At 32.9% G+C, this 19181-nt stretch overlaps 1 protein-coding gene across 1 annotated transcript; it reads left to right on the forward strand.

The window, feature by feature from the left end:
* The first annotated feature begins 5391 nt into the window (after positions 1-5391).
* Positions 5392-15697, forward strand: LOC124093941 (killer cell lectin-like receptor subfamily E member 1). Its single transcript, XM_046446475.2, has 7 exons — positions 5392-5411; positions 6429-6517; positions 12090-12194; positions 12529-12567; positions 13092-13240; positions 14061-14161; positions 15445-15697. Exons 2-7 carry the CDS (start codon positions 6442-6444, stop codon positions 15578-15580), a joined length of 606 nt encoding a protein of 201 aa, XP_046302431.1. The 5' UTR covers positions 5392-5411; positions 6429-6441; the 3' UTR covers positions 15581-15697.
* Positions 15698-19181: the final 3484 nt, after the last annotated feature.

Genomic DNA, 19181 nt, shown 5'->3' on the forward strand with positions numbered 1-19181 from the left:
GTAGTATTATAACTCTGTTTGAATTTATCTATATAAACAAATATGAATGCATTGCATGTACATTGATTATTCCATCAGTAGATTCTGTACATGTGCTTATCTGTGTTCTATCTGTCCTCATAGAGCCAAAATATAGATTTGATGTCTGTTTAAACCTGTTAATTTTCACTGCAACAAAAATAGTTCAGGGAGTTTTATTATGCTTTTTTATGTGCCTTAAAAATTTCCTAGTTTCTCTCTTGCCATGTTTTTTGTCCCATAAGGAACACATATTTATTTTAACACTAACCATCTCTCCCTTTGTATATTTAAGAATTTATGATACTTTTTAAACCTAATACCTAAAACTTTCTTGGACAGACTTAATGTAGTATTTTGCATATTTTTTAGATTTATAATACTTATTCATTATTCTTTTTTTATTCTTTGCTTCACCTTCACATTTTCTTTCTTTTATCTGTTTCAATGAATCTAAGATATGTTGTTTTCACATTTTAACATCTATGATATCAGGATACATCTTAAAATATGAGGAGTCTTACCATTACTGTTGGCTAAGAGGCAGTTGCGATCTGCTTATTTCTGACTTTGATTCTGACTGGTGACAGTGACAATGCAGAGTAGTAATAAAGATAGTGTACATTGTTGGTCCTTCATGTTTAAGTCAACAGATGATTTTAGTATCATTAGCAAATGGAATAGAATTTTCTAATCCTGTATTTTCTCCTAAAATTTCTACAATCTTTTCTTTTTCTACAAGACTTTCAAAGACAACTTCTACAGAACTTTCACAGAGCAAATAATATCCAGCATAGAATTTCACTAATGAGCATCAGAAGTTAGAGACCTTAGGGGATACTTTTCTAAGAAATATTATGTGGCCATTGTTCTTAATGGCACAGAGGGCAGTATTGTGTCAAAACAATTCTGATGACAGTAAATGTTGTTTACTGACATTTATAAACTTCAGATTTTTTAATATGTGTTTTGTATGAAATTATATTTAAACATACTTTCTTATTGATGGTTGTACTTTTTTTTTTCATTTGAACCATGTGCTTAGTTGGAACATCATTATCTATTACAATAGATTTTAACTCTTTCACACCTGAAAATACCATTTTTGAGTTTCATTTGCATCTACAATTATATCATATATAATAAAGTATACATGACTGACAAAATATACTTTATCTAGCCATGAACAAAGTGCATGTGTTTTCAAGTATGAATTTTATGGCATCAGCATAAAATTGGGAAAGATTTTAAATTAGGCATTAAGATAGGAAAGGGGAGTTGGTATTATCCCTTGTATTACACAATTAAGGAAGTCTTTGATTCTGCTATATCATGAGGACTTTACTTCATGAGATATTTTCTGAAAGAAAAAAATTACAAAACTTTAAACCAAAAAATAAAAAAGTTTTGAATTAGAAACAAAAAGCCCAATAATAGTAGTTAACATGTTTTCTCATTTAATCTCTAGAAGAATTCTTTGATGAGAATACTTTTATTCTCTTTATTTTTACATATTAAGAAATAAATCATAGAGTTAAGCTGGACTAAAATTGCAAAAATTATAAATGGCTCAGTTGAACTGATAATACTGACTTAATGTGATACCAAACATGTGCTTTTAGCCATAATATCAAAATGCCTCCAACAAAATTAAAGATAGGAATTCTTTAGAAGCAGTGTACAAAATCTTGGGCAATTCATTAATTTTTAAAAAATATGTTGAGAAGCAACCTTGACAAATCTTGACAAGAAAAAGTGTGAAATTATTTCACACTTGACTTTTTACAAAACATAACAAGTTTCTTCTCACATTCACCACACATTTGCAGTGAAGATGACCTGAGGGCTGTGGTTATACCTTTCATGCAGGAAAAGTCCATTTAGTTTGAACTTGTCAAGCCCAGGGATGGAAGAAGGTCAAGACAGCTTGTAATATGTTTCTTAACTCAACTGCTCCCTTTGTAGTTTTATCTCAGTACAAAGAAGGTGCAATCACTCTGGCTTTGTAGATCTCAACTTTAAGGAAGCGAGTAGTGTCGTCCTTCTGTTTGCTCTAAGGTAGACTAACTTTGATTATATATATATATATATGTCTACCATGCTAAGATTCCTCAGGATTAAATTGTCCTGTGTTCCTGTCTTTATACCTGTTCTGGTGCATTAGGCTGTTAACCTAATAAGAAGCATTTACATCTCAAGTTCTCTCTCGAGTCTTATTGAATCTTAAGATGGTGGTGGTAACTTTTTTGCTTTCTCTTTTTGGGGAGAGTACGTTTATGAATGGGGTTGGAAACTAGGAAAGGATGAGCAAAAGAAAAAGCTCCCCTGGGTTGTTTTGCTTACAAACATCTGACAAACTAACGGCCTCCAGAGCCTTTCAGAAATTCATACCATTTCCATTAAAGATCCTGCCCTGTCATTTGCAGCAGCATGGATGGAACTGAAGGTCATTATGTTAAATGAAATAAGACACGTGGAAAGACAAATGCCACATATTCTCATTTGTGAAAACTAAAAAGAATCACGTAGATGAATAAAATAGTTCATAGAGTCCAGGAAATGAAGAGGGGGATTGTGGAGGGAAAGAAGTTCAAAAAGGGGCACCACAACACAGAGAGAAGGAATTCTGTTTTTCTGTAGCATAGGAGAGCAACTATTGATTTAAATAATCTACACTTCCAAATGACTAGAACAGATGAAATTCCCAACACATGAAAATGTTTAATGTTTGAAGAGATGGAAGTGCTTATTACCTTCATTTGATTATTATATATTGTGTACATGTAATGAGTTACAAAAATGTATGCTAAGGCCCAGTGCGGTAGTGCATGCCTGTGATCCCAGGGGCTCAGGAGGCTGAGATAGGAGAATTGTGAGTTCAAAGCCAGCCTCAGCAATTTAGCAAGGTACTAAGCAACTTAGTGAGACCCTGTCTCTAAATAAAATACAAAATGGGGCTGAGGATGTGGCTCAATGATCCAGTGCCCCTGGATTTAATCCCCGGTTCAAAAAAGAAAATGTACATTAAGATGCACAAATATTATGTCTCAAAAAAATAATTTTACTATTTCGGTTTGTCTATCTGGGGTCTGTAACTAGATAAAGAGAAAGGAATATTTGCTCCTGAGTCACTTTATCTCAAACTTGCCTTTTGACATAGATAAAGTTTGGTTATTAATATATCAGTTAATTTTGAAACAGTCTGTATTTTTACTTTGTTTTTGCAATATCCTTCTGCTTATTAACTTCCATTATACGTTGAGGCAAATTAGTGCAAAGTAGTCTCAAAAACAGATAATGCATTGAAATGAATTATTAGGGTAATGTAAATGGTCTTAGGTCTATATCAGGTGCTTTAGTTTATATACTGAATGTCTCCAAAGGCCTGTGTATTAAAGATCTGATCCCTGGCTTGGTATAATTGGCTGACAGTGGAGACTTCAAGAAATGGGGTCTTATAAGAAGTGTTAGGTCTTGGTAGTATGCCCTCAAAGGAAATAGAAGGACTCCAGTCCTTTTCTCTCCCTGCCTAATATATTTTTGCTTCACTAAATGCTTCTTCCTCATCATTATGTACCTTCTCACCTCAGCCCCCAAAGTGATGGGGCCAATCAACCATGGACTGAAACGTCTGAAAAATGTAAAAAAAAAAAAAAAAAAAAAAAAGAAAAACTTTCTTCTTTGCAAGATTATTTTTCTCAGGTATTTTGATACAGTAAAGAAAAGCTAACACACTGGGAGAAAGTCTTATAAAGAAAGGATCATTGAAAGAGCTTTAACTGAACTCACAGTTACAAGTGCCATGTTTCATTAAGTTACTATCATCAACACCTTATTTAATATGGTAAAAAGTTTATATTTGGGATCTCTAGCACCCCATAAACCTGAGTTTAAATATAGTACCTCTTGATCCTTACCACCATTGTATTCATAGAAATAAGATGTGGAGAAAGATTATTAATTCTTATGACTTGAGATTTTGGTAATAGTTTAAAAGGCAACAGAGTTTTAGTTTTGATCAAAATAAACAAAACACTTCCAAACAACAGATTTTTAAATTTATTTTGCTATTTTAAGAAAACTACATATGGCCCAAAGAGCCTCTGCACATTAGAACATTATGAAACTATTCTAAGAATGGTGATTACCTTTCTTACTTCTCATAACTATTTGTACTGTTTCTGAATGTCATTAATAATAAAAATGTTCTTTTCTTTGGTTTTCTTTATATACCTAAAATATCTCTTGTATAATCACATTTAATTTATTTATTGGGTCATTTTTATAAGTTTATATGTATGTGTACAAATAATACCATTCATATTTTTAGGGGGAAAGTATATAATACACTGGACAAATGTGAGTTTTTTTCAAAACCATTATAACAGAGAAAAATAAAAATGAGAATATAAAGTGTGCATCAGTAAGAAAGAAAGAGCACAAGTCAGCAATATGTTTCTATGATTGAGCCACATACATCTTCCTATAATCTCTCTTTCAAAATACAAAGAATTAAGGGTTTATTAATGATGTATTTGTCCTTAATTCTGCAGAGACAACATACCTGTTTTTCAGTAAACAAATACTATTCTTGAAAGTTGCAGCAAATTAATTTGCTGTTTTGTAGATTATTGAAGTGAATAGACTTACTCTGGTTACTGTAATTGAAAAGACACCAGATTCTCCAATCATAAGAAATTAATTTCTCTATGCTTATCATGGCTTGAAATGAAATACATTACTTTGCTTGGCTTCCAAGCAGTGCTCTCACCTATATTGTGGTTGTGAAGTTCCTGTAGTTAACTATGAAATGTGATACAACAAGCACGTTTTTTCTACTGGGATTGACAGTTTCTATTTCTGCTCTAATTTACCAGGTCCTGCCTCCTCACTTTCCCACATATTAAATTTTTAGTTCAAGTTTCTGAAATTTCTTCCTCATTTCAGGTACGTTTAACCTTTTCTACTTCATTCATAATTTTCCCTCCTTCAACTTTTAAAACAAACAATCACTAGGAAATTTTTAGTGGAGACTCTGTATGTTTTTAGACATTTTTAACTTTAAAAACTGCAGTTTATTTTCTGGCTTCAAGTTATCAAAGTTTTTCTTTCTTTGACTCTTTTCTTCCCAATCTTTGCTGCATGTCTAGTAGTTTTTCTTAGTAAAAGCTTGAAAAGTTGAGTCAGATATTATTATTATTATTATTTCTTTTTTTTTTTCTAACCACAAAGAGCCATATCTCCAGCTCTTTTTTTAAATATTTTATTTAGAGGCAGGGTCAAAGTTTCTTAGGGCCTCCCTAAATTGCTGAGGCTGGCTTTGAACTCATGATCTTTCTGCCTCAGCCTCCCAAGCTGCTGAGATAACAAGCGTGTACCATCACACCTGGCAAGTAAGGTATTTTAAAGTCTGACAAATAATAGACTTTGTCCTGATCAGTGCTTTGCCAGTTTTGATGCCGAAAACCAATTTTAATAAATATTTATAACCAAAAATTTTCAAACTTTGAAACTTACATGTTTTGGTATTTAGTCTGTCTTAATTACTTTTTTATAATTAAATTCCTTATTTACTTATTCAAAATAAAGAAGATTTTTATAAAATAAAGAAATAAACTAGTAAATCAACAGACTGTATGCATCAATAGGGTATATGTTATGTTGTGCATGTATGAATGTCACAATGAATCTCTCTAGTATGTTTAATTGTAATGCACTAATAAAAGAAATTTTTAAAAAAAAGACTAAACATGTAATTATCCCACAACCCGTGAATTTCATTTCTGGGCATTTATCTGTATTAAGAATTGTAATGAAAAAAAAAAAAGAGTAGTACATGTATAATGGCATAATTTGGTGTGAACATACTTTATATACAGAGTTACAAAAAATTGTGCTGTATATGTGTAATAAGGAGTGTAATGCATTCCACTATTGTGGTGTATTTAAAAAATAAATAAAAACAACAAAAAAGAAAACTAAAAAAATAATATATACATAAATAACTACAAAAAATCAACACATAAAAATAAATCCTAAAATAATATGAAAGAAAGATGCTTTGTCCAATATTTATTAATTATGAAATGCAAATATTAACCTCATGCTTTAATCATCAATTGTGAAATGTTTACTAGGGAGTACAAATGATAAAATTAATGCTTTTATTTTATTTAAATTACAATGATGCTAGAGAGGGATAGACTTAGAATTTTTTGAAATAAAATCATTGCAGAGCTATAATTGTGTTTTCAATCCTTTGTTAATGGCATTAATTTTATCTATAAAAATTAACAGGCATATCTATTCTTCAACACAAATATTAAAAAATATTTCCCCCTGTTTTTATTATAAGATACCTTTCCAAATTATAGAGTGACATATCAATATTTGCACTCTTTATTTCACAGTGTTTTTTCCTATATGAAAATGAATGAGGAGCCTACAACTTTTACTACACTGAATGAGAATTATCAGCAGAAACACACAATGAAAAAAGGTATGAAGACTAAATTAAGTTTGAACAAATTGCCATTCATCAGGAAAAAGGTAAAAGACCAGAAACTTTACTAAAAAAACACAATAACATGGCAAGCAATATCATTAGCAAAGGTAAAATATTATATTTAATAAACATATACAGAATGAAAATTATGTAGTAATCTGTGTAATGTATTGGGGAGATACAAAAATACAGCAAAAACTTTTTCCAAATCTAAGTAGGAAATGCAAGTAAAATATTGAGTATTGACAATGTAGATTATGACAAAGGCCAAATGGTCAATATTATAAATAAATTGAAAGGTAATCTGTATAGTTTAGACATTTCATTGCTTAGGTTAGAGTTCCTTTAGACATGAATTTGAATAAGTCAAAAAAGTTGGAAATTCTCTTGCTACAGACTTCAAGGTGTCAAAGTGTGGAAAAAATTATGGGGCACAGCTGCTTGAGAGGCTGAACTTAAGACTTAAGTTATTCTGAGGCCTGAGAATTTTATTGTGCAAGAAGTCAACATATAATTGGACTGGATTGACTTCTGTGTCAGAGGGTGGTATACAGCTGATACTTGATTGTTCCATATTCCTGAAACAAATAAAAGACACATGTATTTATTTCAAATTTGGATCGCAAATTGCATATAGCAACAACAAAATTAACCCCTATTTAAGATTTAATGCAGCTAATGTAATGGGAAGTTGCATTTAAGTCTTGTTTCTGGAACTCTGCATCTGATTGCAGCCAGCTTATGTTTTTCAGACCTAATGATCTGGGAAAGATATGAAGAATTAGAAGTAAGGTGGCAAGCTTTTCAAATAGTAGAAGCCAATTTCTTGTGGCTATAAAAATTAGGTTGCCAAGATTTCCTTGGATTATTTTTTACAAAAACATACGCACGTTTTGTGTGAGTTTTTGGTAATAAAATTCAAAGTGTTTGGCTTTAAAGGGAAAAAAAGCATAATTTATAGTTATTTGTCGATTGAATAATACATGTTTATTAAAGAAAATGTTAAAAGTAGAGTAAACATTTTAGAAGTCCCCTATGAAACTGTTTTCTGCTTATAAGGATTTGGAGTGTATAATTTAATATTCTATATATGTTACTTTCCACAATAAGTAGAAATATAAAGAAACTTTTCATATACAAAACTTTTTCATGTACTGTATGACTTTATTTATATCAAGTTCAAACCGAGCAAAATTATTTAGTGGCAATGGAAATAAGGATAATGGTTATATTTTGACCCTATGGATGCTGATAATATTATGTTTTGAATAGAATTATAGTTGTACAATTATATGCTTATGATACAGTCATATTTTGTGTCTACTAAACTTCATATATTCATTAAAAAAAAGAAAGAAAATAAAGTATAAATTTTGTATAGCTGTCATGGAAAGCTATGATTATTAGTTGCAAGTTTTTTTCTTAGTAACTCATGGAGGTATTTGTGTGTGTGTGTGTGTGTGTGTGTGTGTGTGTCCTTTATTATATTTTAACACTTTTATGTATTAGGGTCTATCTCTGGGACTTCTTTTTCAATTCTCTCACTTTAAAAATCAATCTTGCTAATTAAGTCTATTTGCTGTTAATCAAAAAGTAGAATGAGACCTTTAATTAAGTTTCAGAATTCTATTATTTTTACTTGCCTATTTTCCAAACTACTCCAGACTACTAAATCAAGTTCCAAAAATTCTGTTTCATTTTTTAATATTGTGTTTTATTTACTCATATAATTTGAGAATAGCTGAAATGTTTATAGTAATTTTTCTAGTTATAAAATTTGTTATATAAATTGTTTTTTATCTGGCTTTTTATTAAATTATTTTTATGTATCACAGATCAGGTTGCTGTGTTTCTACCTTGTGGCAAGATTAAGGGCCATTTCTCAAATTCCTAAATTTGAATGCTTAAATATGTGGTCCTTGCATGGCTGCTCTGAGTCCTGATGGAAACACATAGGAGATGCAGCCTCAAGGAGATGCCAGGAAAGAATACCTTCAATTTTCCATCCTAAATAATTTGGTAAAAAAATAATCATGCCAAGTCATAAATATCTAGCTAGTTTGGTTAAACTTGTATGCCAAGATGCTTCCTTCATCTAAAGTCCTACTTTGTTTCATGCTTAGTTCTCCAAAGATGGGAATATTCTCAGTGAGAAGTACCTTTAAGATCTTGCTTTCTGCCATGACAGAGAAGAAAGTGAAGTAAAGTGATTCAATAGGAATTCCAGTAGTTTAAAATCTACAGAGATTATCAACCCAAGAAAATCTCAAGGAAAATGAAACAAGCTTTTGACATTTTACCTACATAGAAACTCCATTTTTTTTTTTTTTTTTTTTTTAGTCTTTTGATCTTTGTTCATTTCCCATAAGGACAGATGGCATAATGGTGAATATCTGAAAAAAGAATTGAGGTGACAAAAAAATAGGAGAATTTGACAAAAGATAAAATAATTGTCAAATGCATTGGAGAATCAAGGTGAAGATTCAGATTTTAGATGTGAATGAGCACTAGCTGTTCAACATCTTTCATCAGGTATTTGCAATACAGATGCAGGAAGAGGGATACTAGAATTCAGTTCTTAAGTGTTAACTTAGCAAATGTTGTAGAAAATGAGGACTCAGTGGAGGCTGCATCTCATACTTGTGTCCCTGTTCCTGGGTATTATCCTTCATAACACATTGTACACTTTCATATATGTTCACTGAGTTAAGGAAAGGAGGAAGTGTGGAAGGAAAAAATAAGTAAGTGGTACTTATTCAACTTCCTAATTTAGAATGTAGCCACTTTTACTTTTTTATTTTTTTTATTTTTTAATATATGACAGCAGAATGCCTTACAATTCTTATTACACATATAGAGCATAATTTTTCATATCTCTGGTTGTATACAAAGTATATTCACACCAATTCATGTCCTTATACATGTACTTTGGATAATAATGATCATCACATTCCACCATCATTTATAACCCTATGCCCCCTGCCTTTCCCTCCACCCCCTTTTCCCTATCTAGAGTTCGTCTATTCCTCCCATGCTCCCTCTCCATATCCCACTATGAATCAGCCTCCCTATATCAAAGAAAACATTTGGCATTTGTTGTTTTGGGATTGGCTAAATTCACTTAGCATTATCTTTTCCAACGCCATCCATTTACCTGAAAATGCCATGATTTTATTCTCTTTTAGTGCTGAGTAATATTCCATTGTGTATATATGCCACATTTTTTTTATCCATTCATCTATTGAAGGACATCTAGGTTGGTTCCACAGTTTAGCTATTGTGAACTGTGCTGCTATAAACATTGATGTGGCTGTGTCCCTGTAGTATGCTGTTTTTAAGTCCTTTGGGTATAGACCCAGGAGAGGTATAGTGGGTCAAATGGTGGTTCCATTCCCAATTTTCCAAGGAATCTCCATACTACTTTCCATATTGGCTGCATCAATTTGCAGTCCCAGCAGCAGTGTATGAGTGTACCTTTTCCCCACATCCTCTTCAACACTTATTGTTGTTTGTCTTCATAATAGCCATTCTGACTGGAGTGAGATGAAATCTTAGAGTGGTTTTGATATGCATTTTTCTAATTGCTAGTGATGATGAACATTTTTTCATATATTTGTTGACTGATTGTATATCTTCTCCTGAGAAGTGTCTGTTCAGGTCCTTGACTCATTTATTGATTGGGTTATTTGTTTTGTGTGTGTGTGTGCTTAGCTTTTTGAGTTCTTTAAATATCCTAGAGATGAGTTCTCTATCTGATGTGTGAGGGGTAAAGATTTGCTCCCAAGATGTAGGCTCTCTATTCACCTCACAGATTGTTTCTTTTGCTAAGAAGAAACTTTTTAGTTTGAGTCCATCAAGAAATAAAATCAAAAACCACTTTTACTTTTTGTATAGGAAAGAACTCAGTGCTTAAATGAATCATTTCTCATTTTGGTTTCATAAAGTTTTCTTGCTCAGTGTTTTTTTTCCTTTTCTTAGGTGGAGAGGAATAATAAAGAGGAGTATTTGGAGCTAGAATTTATGAATTAAGGACTGTACTCGGCCATTAATTTTTTTGTTTCCATTATTTCATTATATAAATTGTGAATTATTTGCTCATATTTTGTTATGATATTTATATTTCTGTTATTGATTGCTTGCTGGTGTCCAGCCCTAGCGGGGTCTGGGGAGTCCTGAAGGATGAGTGGTGTCGGCTAAACCATGAGACAGGAGTCATTTCGTTGGAGCAATCTCCATTAGAAAGAGTTCTAATGCAGCTTTCTCTGTGTCATCTTTTATTACAATTTTTCTCATCATTATAGATTCAGAATACGTCATTGATTATACAATTTCAAAACTTTGCCAAGACATAACGTTTCCTTAACCATAATTAGGGGTATAGAAAAATGTAACATCAATTTACAGTTTTCCAGGATGTGACTTTTTAATTATCAATCATTAATAAAATGCGTTACTAATTTACATTTTTTCAGATTTTCCCAAGATGTACTATTAACTAATGCCAAACTACGTAACCAGACTAAGTCTCCTAACCTATCATTAACCTTTAAGTTTTAAAGTACACCTGCACTTTTATTTCTAATCTAAAATTCCCATCTAAAAAAGTCCCCTTAAGTCTTACACTTAAAATATCCTAAAGTTTATAAGCCATTCTTAAAGCATATCAGAAACCCATACAGCTAAAAACTTAAGAATTCTAAACCCAAGAATCTAAATAGAATAATATTTCTAACATTATTCTAAAAATATGTCTTATAAAGCTACTTTAATTAATTCCTAAATTTATTCTCATAAAACTGGTTGAGCTACTTTCTCAAAGAGTTTCTTTGTTTCTCAGTCAAGGTGCACTAGTTCTTATATCTTTATAATCTTTCTCAATAAAAAGTAAGTTCTAAACATCAGTCCACTTTCCACCAATATTAAGTATGCTCATCATAAATCCCTATGTGAAGTAAAAAAGGGTTTATAGAAATGAAAAGAATGTATCCTTATATGTCTTGACTTTCCTAAGTGTATAACATAATTTTCCTAAATCAAGAATAAAACTACATATGGTGGGTTTTGTATAATGATTAGGTTTTCTAAAAGGCCGGAAATATGGGCTTAGGTTCTAGTTGATTTTAATCAATGTGGTGCCTAAAATTCTTGTGACCTTTCAGAGAATGATTGCTGTCCATTATCAATTTTGTCCCCAATGTGCTGAGATAGTAGAGCAGCTTTCTACTTTGTCCTTGACATGCTGAGGGGTAGTAGAACAGCCTTCAAGGTAGTAGAACAGCCTTATGGCATTTAACATACTCATGTCTCCTGTCAAGAACATGAGCATGAAAATGAGAAGTCCCAATTACATATAAAAGGGTCTCATGGTTTCGGTTTCCCACCAACCAGCACGGCTTTGCCAGCATTCATTCTCACTGTGGCCTTGTCAAGACAGTGGGAGAGTGGCTTTGCCAGCACTTATTTTCACTATGACCTTGTCAAGACAGTGAGAGACGGTGGTCGCTTTCACCAATTGCTCAGCACTGTTTTTATATCAAGAGTCTGCCTCTGATTTTGTTTCTTCTAGGGGGTTGCTCACCTTTTCCATGGAGGCTTATTTCTTGTGTGCTTGGTGTCATGTTCCTTCTCCTGATGGTTGCAACCATTACAATGGCTTTTTTTACTGCAAACTGTGAGTAACCAGAGAGTCCTCTAAATTGTCTTCCCTTGGAAGCATTATTTCTTTCATATAATATGATAAGCAGAAACTAGGTTCACAATTTTACCTCATCAAAATTCTACCTTGACTGGGGTGGTAGTTCAGTGGTAGAACATTTTCCTGGGATGTGCTAGGCCTTCCTTAGGCTCAATTCCCAGCATCAGGGGGGGGGGGGGAAACAAAAAACTTACCTTTAAATTTTCTTTAAAATTTCTGACTTATGCTTATAGAATATAGACTTTTATTATTTCATTTTGATGTATTAATTTAAAGGAAGATCTAATTATGATATTGACTATTTTTGTAGCATTTTCTGAAAGAACATCTTCCTCAATGCAACAAAAAGGTAGGCAATGATTTTATAGCTTGGCTTCTTATACTGATTTAAGAAGAAAATACTTTTATTATTTGTATTAGTTCCATAAACATAGAGCCTTTATAGCAAGGTACTACAATATGTACTTACAGAAGTTATAAAATATAGTCCCCCAAACAACTTTAAGAGATAGAAGTTTATGTAACTTTCAAATAAATTCATTTGAGAAATTCTTGTGAGATCTCATAGGTTTATAGATCATAAAATTAAATAACATAAGAACAAATTTTTGAAAAGGCAGAATTTATGTTGAAAGGTCAAAATTTCCAGCCAAAAAAATTAATCTGGTGATGTAACATGAAGGTATTTCAGTCTGTAAATGCTATAATGATATAGAAGTAAGAAAACTAATGGTTCAGCTATTTTTATCATCTTTACGTAAGATTCCTATGCTATCATAAAGTGTATATTCATAAGGTGTGTTTTTAACAAATAATAAACAAAATCAGAGTTTGTGTATCTTCTCAGTGCAATGACAAAGAATCTTTGCCTAGGACCTTGCTGTCATCCTTGTCCAAAGAATTGGGTCTGGTTCCGATGCAATTGTTATTACTTCTCCAAGGAACAGTTATCTTGGAGGGAGAGTCAAAATGTCTGCTTATCTCTAAATTCCAGCCTCCTAAAGATAAACAGAGATGAGATGGTGAGTTTTTACCGAGTGTCATAATAATATGAGAGATAGATGAGATTGATTAACTAGATTGAACTGAGGAATCTTTAACATTTGCCCAAATTCAGCACTAGACCAATAGCTGAAGGATAATACTCATTTATCTTTTGTTTCCATTTTCACATGCAAAATATAGGTCTATGTGGTGGGTAAAAAAAGAGAAAAATATTTTGAAATAATATTTGATATTACCTTTATAAAAAATTATAAATAATAAATCCAGAGAGAGCCAGATATTATAAGGAATACCTCAGTCAAAGAAAAGGAACCTGGTATATCCCAGCACTAATAGGGTATAGCCTTTGTAGCTCCAAATCTAATACCATTGTGTGACCAGTACATCCGAATCTGGAACACTATGTGAGAAGATGGAGAATGGGTCCTAAATGTGCATCAGCATTGAAGTAAAGGTCCCATTGTGTCAGTTTTCCTAATAGAGAAGATCCTTTTTATTATGCACCCAAAGAGGTAGATAATGGGGGTAAAATTAATCTCCAAGAAATCTGTGATGGTTTTGTTCTTTTAAAAATCTCACTCCTTTCTTCTTCAAACCAACACTATTATTTTTACTCAAAAAAATTTATTTATTTTCTGTATCTCCTATAAAATAAGGATGTTGTGTTTTTCACTGCTACTCATCAGCATCTAAAATAGTCTTGTACTACAGGATACATTAATGATTTTGTGGGCTGGAGGAATTGAATAAATATACATATGATGTTGAATTTTTTAAAGGTTCTTTCATGCAGTTGATGAAAAAATAATAATTTGTGTATTTTTTTCTTACCACCAGAATTTCTTCTCTTTGAACTCTTTCTTTTGGATTGGAGCCTACTATAATGAAATTTTCCATCAGTGGGTATGGGAAAATGATTCAGCTCTGCCCCCTTATTTGTAAGTATCTACCTGACATAAAGGGCTTACTTTAAGTATAATGTTTGCCTCAAGGAACTGCATTTATCAAAAAGAACATTAATGAAGGATACCTGGGCCTTAATTTCAAGGACATTTGAGTAACAGAGGAAAGAAACAGTGATTTGAAACCAATCTTATATACAGAATTGTAGATTCTAGAAGTAACTAACATTTAATTCCTTAATCTGCTCTCCCTGAGAATCTTTCTTATAAACCACATTTGTTTTCTAGTGCTTCCATAACCAAGTACCACAGACTGGGTAGTATAAACGGAGGACACATATTCTCTCAGAGGCTGAGATCAAGATGTCAGCAGGTTGATTTCTTCTGAGGTCTCTCTTCCTTGACTTTCAGACAGCCATCTTCTCCCTATATCTTTGCACTATGCCCAGGTTTCCTTCTCTTGTGACACCAGTCATATTGAATTAGGGCTCATCATAATTATTTCATTTTACATCACCCATTCAAAGACCCTATCTCCAAACTTTCTGAGGATCTGAACATTTGAGTTTTGGGGAAATGCAGTTCAATCCATAATACATTGCCCTCTGACTCCCCAAACTTTCCATCTTTCTCATATGCAAAATACATTCTCAACAACTCCAAAGGTCTTCAATCATTTCAGCATCAACTTTAAGTCTACAATCTCATCTAACTGTCATCAAAATCAGAGCTGGTACATGAATCATTCTGTGGCAAAATTCCTCTCCTGCTGAGAATTTAGGAAACCAAATAATTTATTGTATCTTAGGACATAAGGGTGGGACAAAAATAGGACAAATATTTCCATTCCAAAAGGAAAAATCAGACAGAATAAAGGGGTCATAATGAATCCCAAGTAAGTCTGAAATTTATTAGGGAAAAGTCCATTAAATTTTAAGATTCAAGAATAATTCTTTTTGGTTCATTGCAGTATTCTATCCTCTGGCCCCACCAGAATGGTGGCCGTGAACCCTTGACCCTCCATGGTGGTATCCTAGACTGATGTAGTTGAGGAGATGGCCCTTCCCTTTGAAACTGAGGCAGTTTCCCTTTTCTGGAGCCAGGGAGGAGATAGCCCACTCCTGGGCCTGTTCCTCTATAATCTATCAACTTTTCAATTTACTAAAATTTTACTTGTATGTGCCACTAAGTGACAGAAATTAAATTTTGTTAAATTACATAAAAATCGTAATTTTAAAATTTGCATAAAACAAAAGTTGTATATTCCCTTTGAGATTGTATAGAATTCCATTATAACTGTGATATTTCTTCTGTTTTAGGTTTCAGCTTCCTAGACCTCAGATGCAACAAGCCTGTCTATCTTACAAATCAAAAGAAATTTATTTTTCTGAAACATGTAAAGAGAAACAAGGCTACATTTGTAAGAAGCACCTTATTTATCCTACAATGTCATAATAGAGATGAAAGTTACTTTTTTTAATCCCATGTCCTGACAGCACTGCCAAGCTTTATACATAAAATAATGTAAATTTATATCTTTGATATAATAAAAATGATATCTATACAAATACATTCCAGTGTCACTAAAGTATACTATAATTTTGTTGAGCAGATAGTTTTATTTACATGACTTTTCATGAAATAACACTGATAGTATTTAGGAGAATATTCATTTTATGAAACTTATAATAAATGATTTCTGAATTAAGCAGTGAGATAAGGTTAGAATGTTGAATAGTAAAGATCCTATGTTATATATAGTTATATGATTGTTACTATCATTGTACATCGTGTGTGTGTGTATGTGTGTGTACATACATGCATGGCCTATAAAATTATTAAAATTTAGTGTTAAGCAATAGCAAAGATTTTATATGGAAAGAAAAACTGTATGATTACAAAAGAAATAGAATGGTTTCATAAATTTTGCAGATTAGTTTTTCATCTTATTACAATATAAATGTCCAATTAGAACAACAATCTTTTCAGATATCTCTAGGCACATGGAGATAACTAGAGACACAAGCACAAATTTGAGTGATACAGAAGGCTTTGGTTTAAAATACCAATTGTAAAATTTCTATTTCTTTAAATTGTTCTGTTAGATAAGTATCTTTAAAAGATATGAAATAAACAATTATTTACTTCTGGGCTGGGGATGTGGCTCAAGCGGTAGCGCGCTCGCCTGGCATGCGTGCGGCCCAGGTTCGATCCTCAGCACCACATACAAAAAACGAAGATGTTGTGTCTGCCAAAAACTAAAAAATAAATATTAAAAAATTAAAAAAAAACAATTATTTACTTCAATTTAATCATTTTGATGGTTTTAGAGTTACTAAAATAATAAGGATAACAATTTGGCACTTATGTTTTCTTCATTTCTCTAAACTTCTGTGGCTTCTATACATACTGACATAGTAACCATCCTTCTTTGTTATTCCATAAGACTGGTAAAATTATATTAACAGAAAAAAATATGTATTTTACTAGTGCATCTATTCTACTTCAACAGAAATAATGTGATCAAGACACAAGAATCAGATACTGTACCTAGGCTTAGTGCAAAGTATTAGCTATTTCCCCTTCACCATACCTAGTTTATTAGATATGGCAGCACTCAGAAGAAAATCCCAGGTAAAAAGGATCTCATGGAAAATAATTCTAGTATGTACCATCCAATCAATGCTTTATGGCCCTCATGTTATTTTTCTTTGACTTTTCTTCTTCTTTCTTATTCTTTTGGTGAGTAAATATCATCATGGTTATGATTTTTGGTGGTGTCTCCTGTGGTCACACTTGCTGGAATGGTAACACAAATATTATAGCTAAAGCGATAGTGATTGGCCACATCCATACTTGTGAACTTTACTTTTGGTCTCCTTCTCCTCTCTGAGCTACATCCTCTGCTCCTTGGTCAGGTACAATGCTTTGATTCCCAATATCGTTTGCAGTGGCATCTTGTTTGTCAAACATGATATTCCTTCTGCCCACTACCCTCTACTTTGTCCCCAAGATTATACAGTCACATCAAAGCTAGTGTAGGTGTGAACTTTTACTTCAAGTGGCAGTGACTCTGTGTTTGGAAATATTCTGTTGTGTACAGGGTGATGTGTCAGCCACACCTGTTATACACGTGGAGTATACTGAGCTGTCGACTGTGGTCTCACAGGAACAGTAGGCCAGGATCATATCAGAATCCAGAGATTTCCCCTAATCTCTCCACTTACTGTAACTAATAAATAATGGTCTCTGTTCCATAAGTATGTATATATGTGTGTGTATACATATGTATGCTCATTTATTAATTAACCCCTTCATTTAATGCATTCACATATTCATTCTTTAAAAAATAATTACTTTGAAAGTCACTGGAGCTTAGACACAATTTGAAGATTATGAATATAAAAGAAAATAAGAAGGATCAAATCCTGGCTATCATGTTACTTTTTCTGGCAGGCCTAACAGAGATAGATAACCACCAGACAAGCACTGTGGCAGAGTCAGTGTTCAATAGTATATATGTATATTTTCCTTTTGTCTTCCCCTTCTCTAGACACATGGAGCTGTAGTGATAGAAATTCAATTTTGTTGCACAATAGAGGTTGCAGCAATTTCTTAATTTGAGCATGCTTATGCCTTATTGTGTGCTTGTTTTAGATTCTAGGCCTGCCATAACTGTATAAAGCTTTGCTTTATAATAAATATAGCTAGGTTTTGTAATGATTAAAAGCCTTGGAGTGAGATGGTATCTTAGAGTAGTTTTAATTTGTATTTCTCTGATTGCTAGAGATGATGAACATTTTTTCGTATATTTGTTGATTGATTGTATATCCTCTTCTGAGAAGTGTCTGTTCAGGTCCTTGGCCCATTTATTGATTGGGTTATTTGTGATTTTTTTTTTTTTTTGGTGTTTAGCTTTTTGAGTTCATTGTATACCCTAGAGATTAGAGCTCTATCTGATGTGTGAGGGGTAAAAATTTGTTCCCAGGATGTAGGCTCCCTATTCACCTCAGATATTATTTCTCTTGCTGAGAAAAAACTTTTTTAGCTTGAATTCAACCCATTTGTTGATTCTTGGTTTTAATTCTTGTGCTATAGGTGTCTTATTAAGGAACTTGGGGCCTAACCCCACGTGATGGAGATTAGGGCCAACTTTTTCTTCTATTAGACACAGAGTCTCTGGTTTGATTCCTAGCGTGCATGGTGAGAGATAGGGATTCAATTTCATTTTGTTGTATATGGATTTCCAGTTCTCCCAGCACCATTTGTTGAAGTTGCTATCCTTTCTCCATTGTATGCTTTTAGCATCTTTGTCTAATATAAGGTAGTTGTGGGGGGGAAAGATACACTCATACACTTCTGGTGGGACTGCAAATTGGTGTAGCCAATTTGGAAAGCAGTATGGAAATTCCTTGGAAAGCTGGGAATGGAACCACCATTTGACCCAGCTATTCCTCTTCTTGGACTATATACTATAGCAGCACAATTCACAATAGCTAGACTGTGGAGCCAGCCTAGATGCCCTTCAATGGATGAATGGATTAAAAAATGTGGCATATGTACACAATGGAATATTACTCAGCACTAAATAATAATAAGATCATGGCATTTGCAGGGAAATGGATGGCATTAGAGCAGATTATGCTGAGGTTAGCCAATCCCCAAAAAAACAAATGCCGAGTGTCTTCTCTGATATAAGGGGGTGTCTCAAAATGGGGTAGGGAAGAAGAGCATGGGAAGAAGATTACCTCTACATAGGGAAGAAGGGTGGGAGGGAAAGGAAGGGAGAAAGGGAATTGCATGGATGGTGGAAGGAGACCCTCATTGTTATACAAAATACATGAGTGAAGATGTGAGGAAAAAAAAATAATAGTGTTACCCTAGATTAGGTAGAGAGAAGTGAAGGGAGGGGAGGGGAGAGGTTGGGGAGATAGGAAGGATAGTAGAATGAAACAGACATTATTAGTACTGTGTGTATATATGTGAATGCATGACCAATGTGATTCTGCAACCTGTATAATCAGAAAAATGAGGTATTATATCCCATCTATTTCAA

This window comes from Marmota monax, unplaced genomic scaffold (assembly GCF_021218885.2).
Source record: "Marmota monax isolate L192 unplaced genomic scaffold, Marmota_monax_Labrador192_F-V1.1 WCK01_AAM20220418_F8-fsc00314, whole genome shotgun sequence".
Taxonomy (NCBI): domain Eukaryota; kingdom Metazoa; phylum Chordata; class Mammalia; order Rodentia; family Sciuridae; genus Marmota; species Marmota monax.

Coding starts and splice junctions, on each gene's coding strand:
- LOC124093941 (XM_046446475.2), top strand. CDS start 6,442: ATGAAAATGAATGAGGAGCCTACAACTTTTACTACACTGAATGAGAAT. Junction 6,518..12,089: donor GAAACACACAATGAAAAAAG/GTATGAAGACTA, acceptor TGTTTCTTCTAG/GGGGTTGCTCACCTTTTCCA. Junction 12,195..12,528: donor GGCTTTTTTTACTGCAAACT/GTGAGTAACCAG, acceptor CTATTTTTGTAG/CATTTTCTGAAAGAACATCT.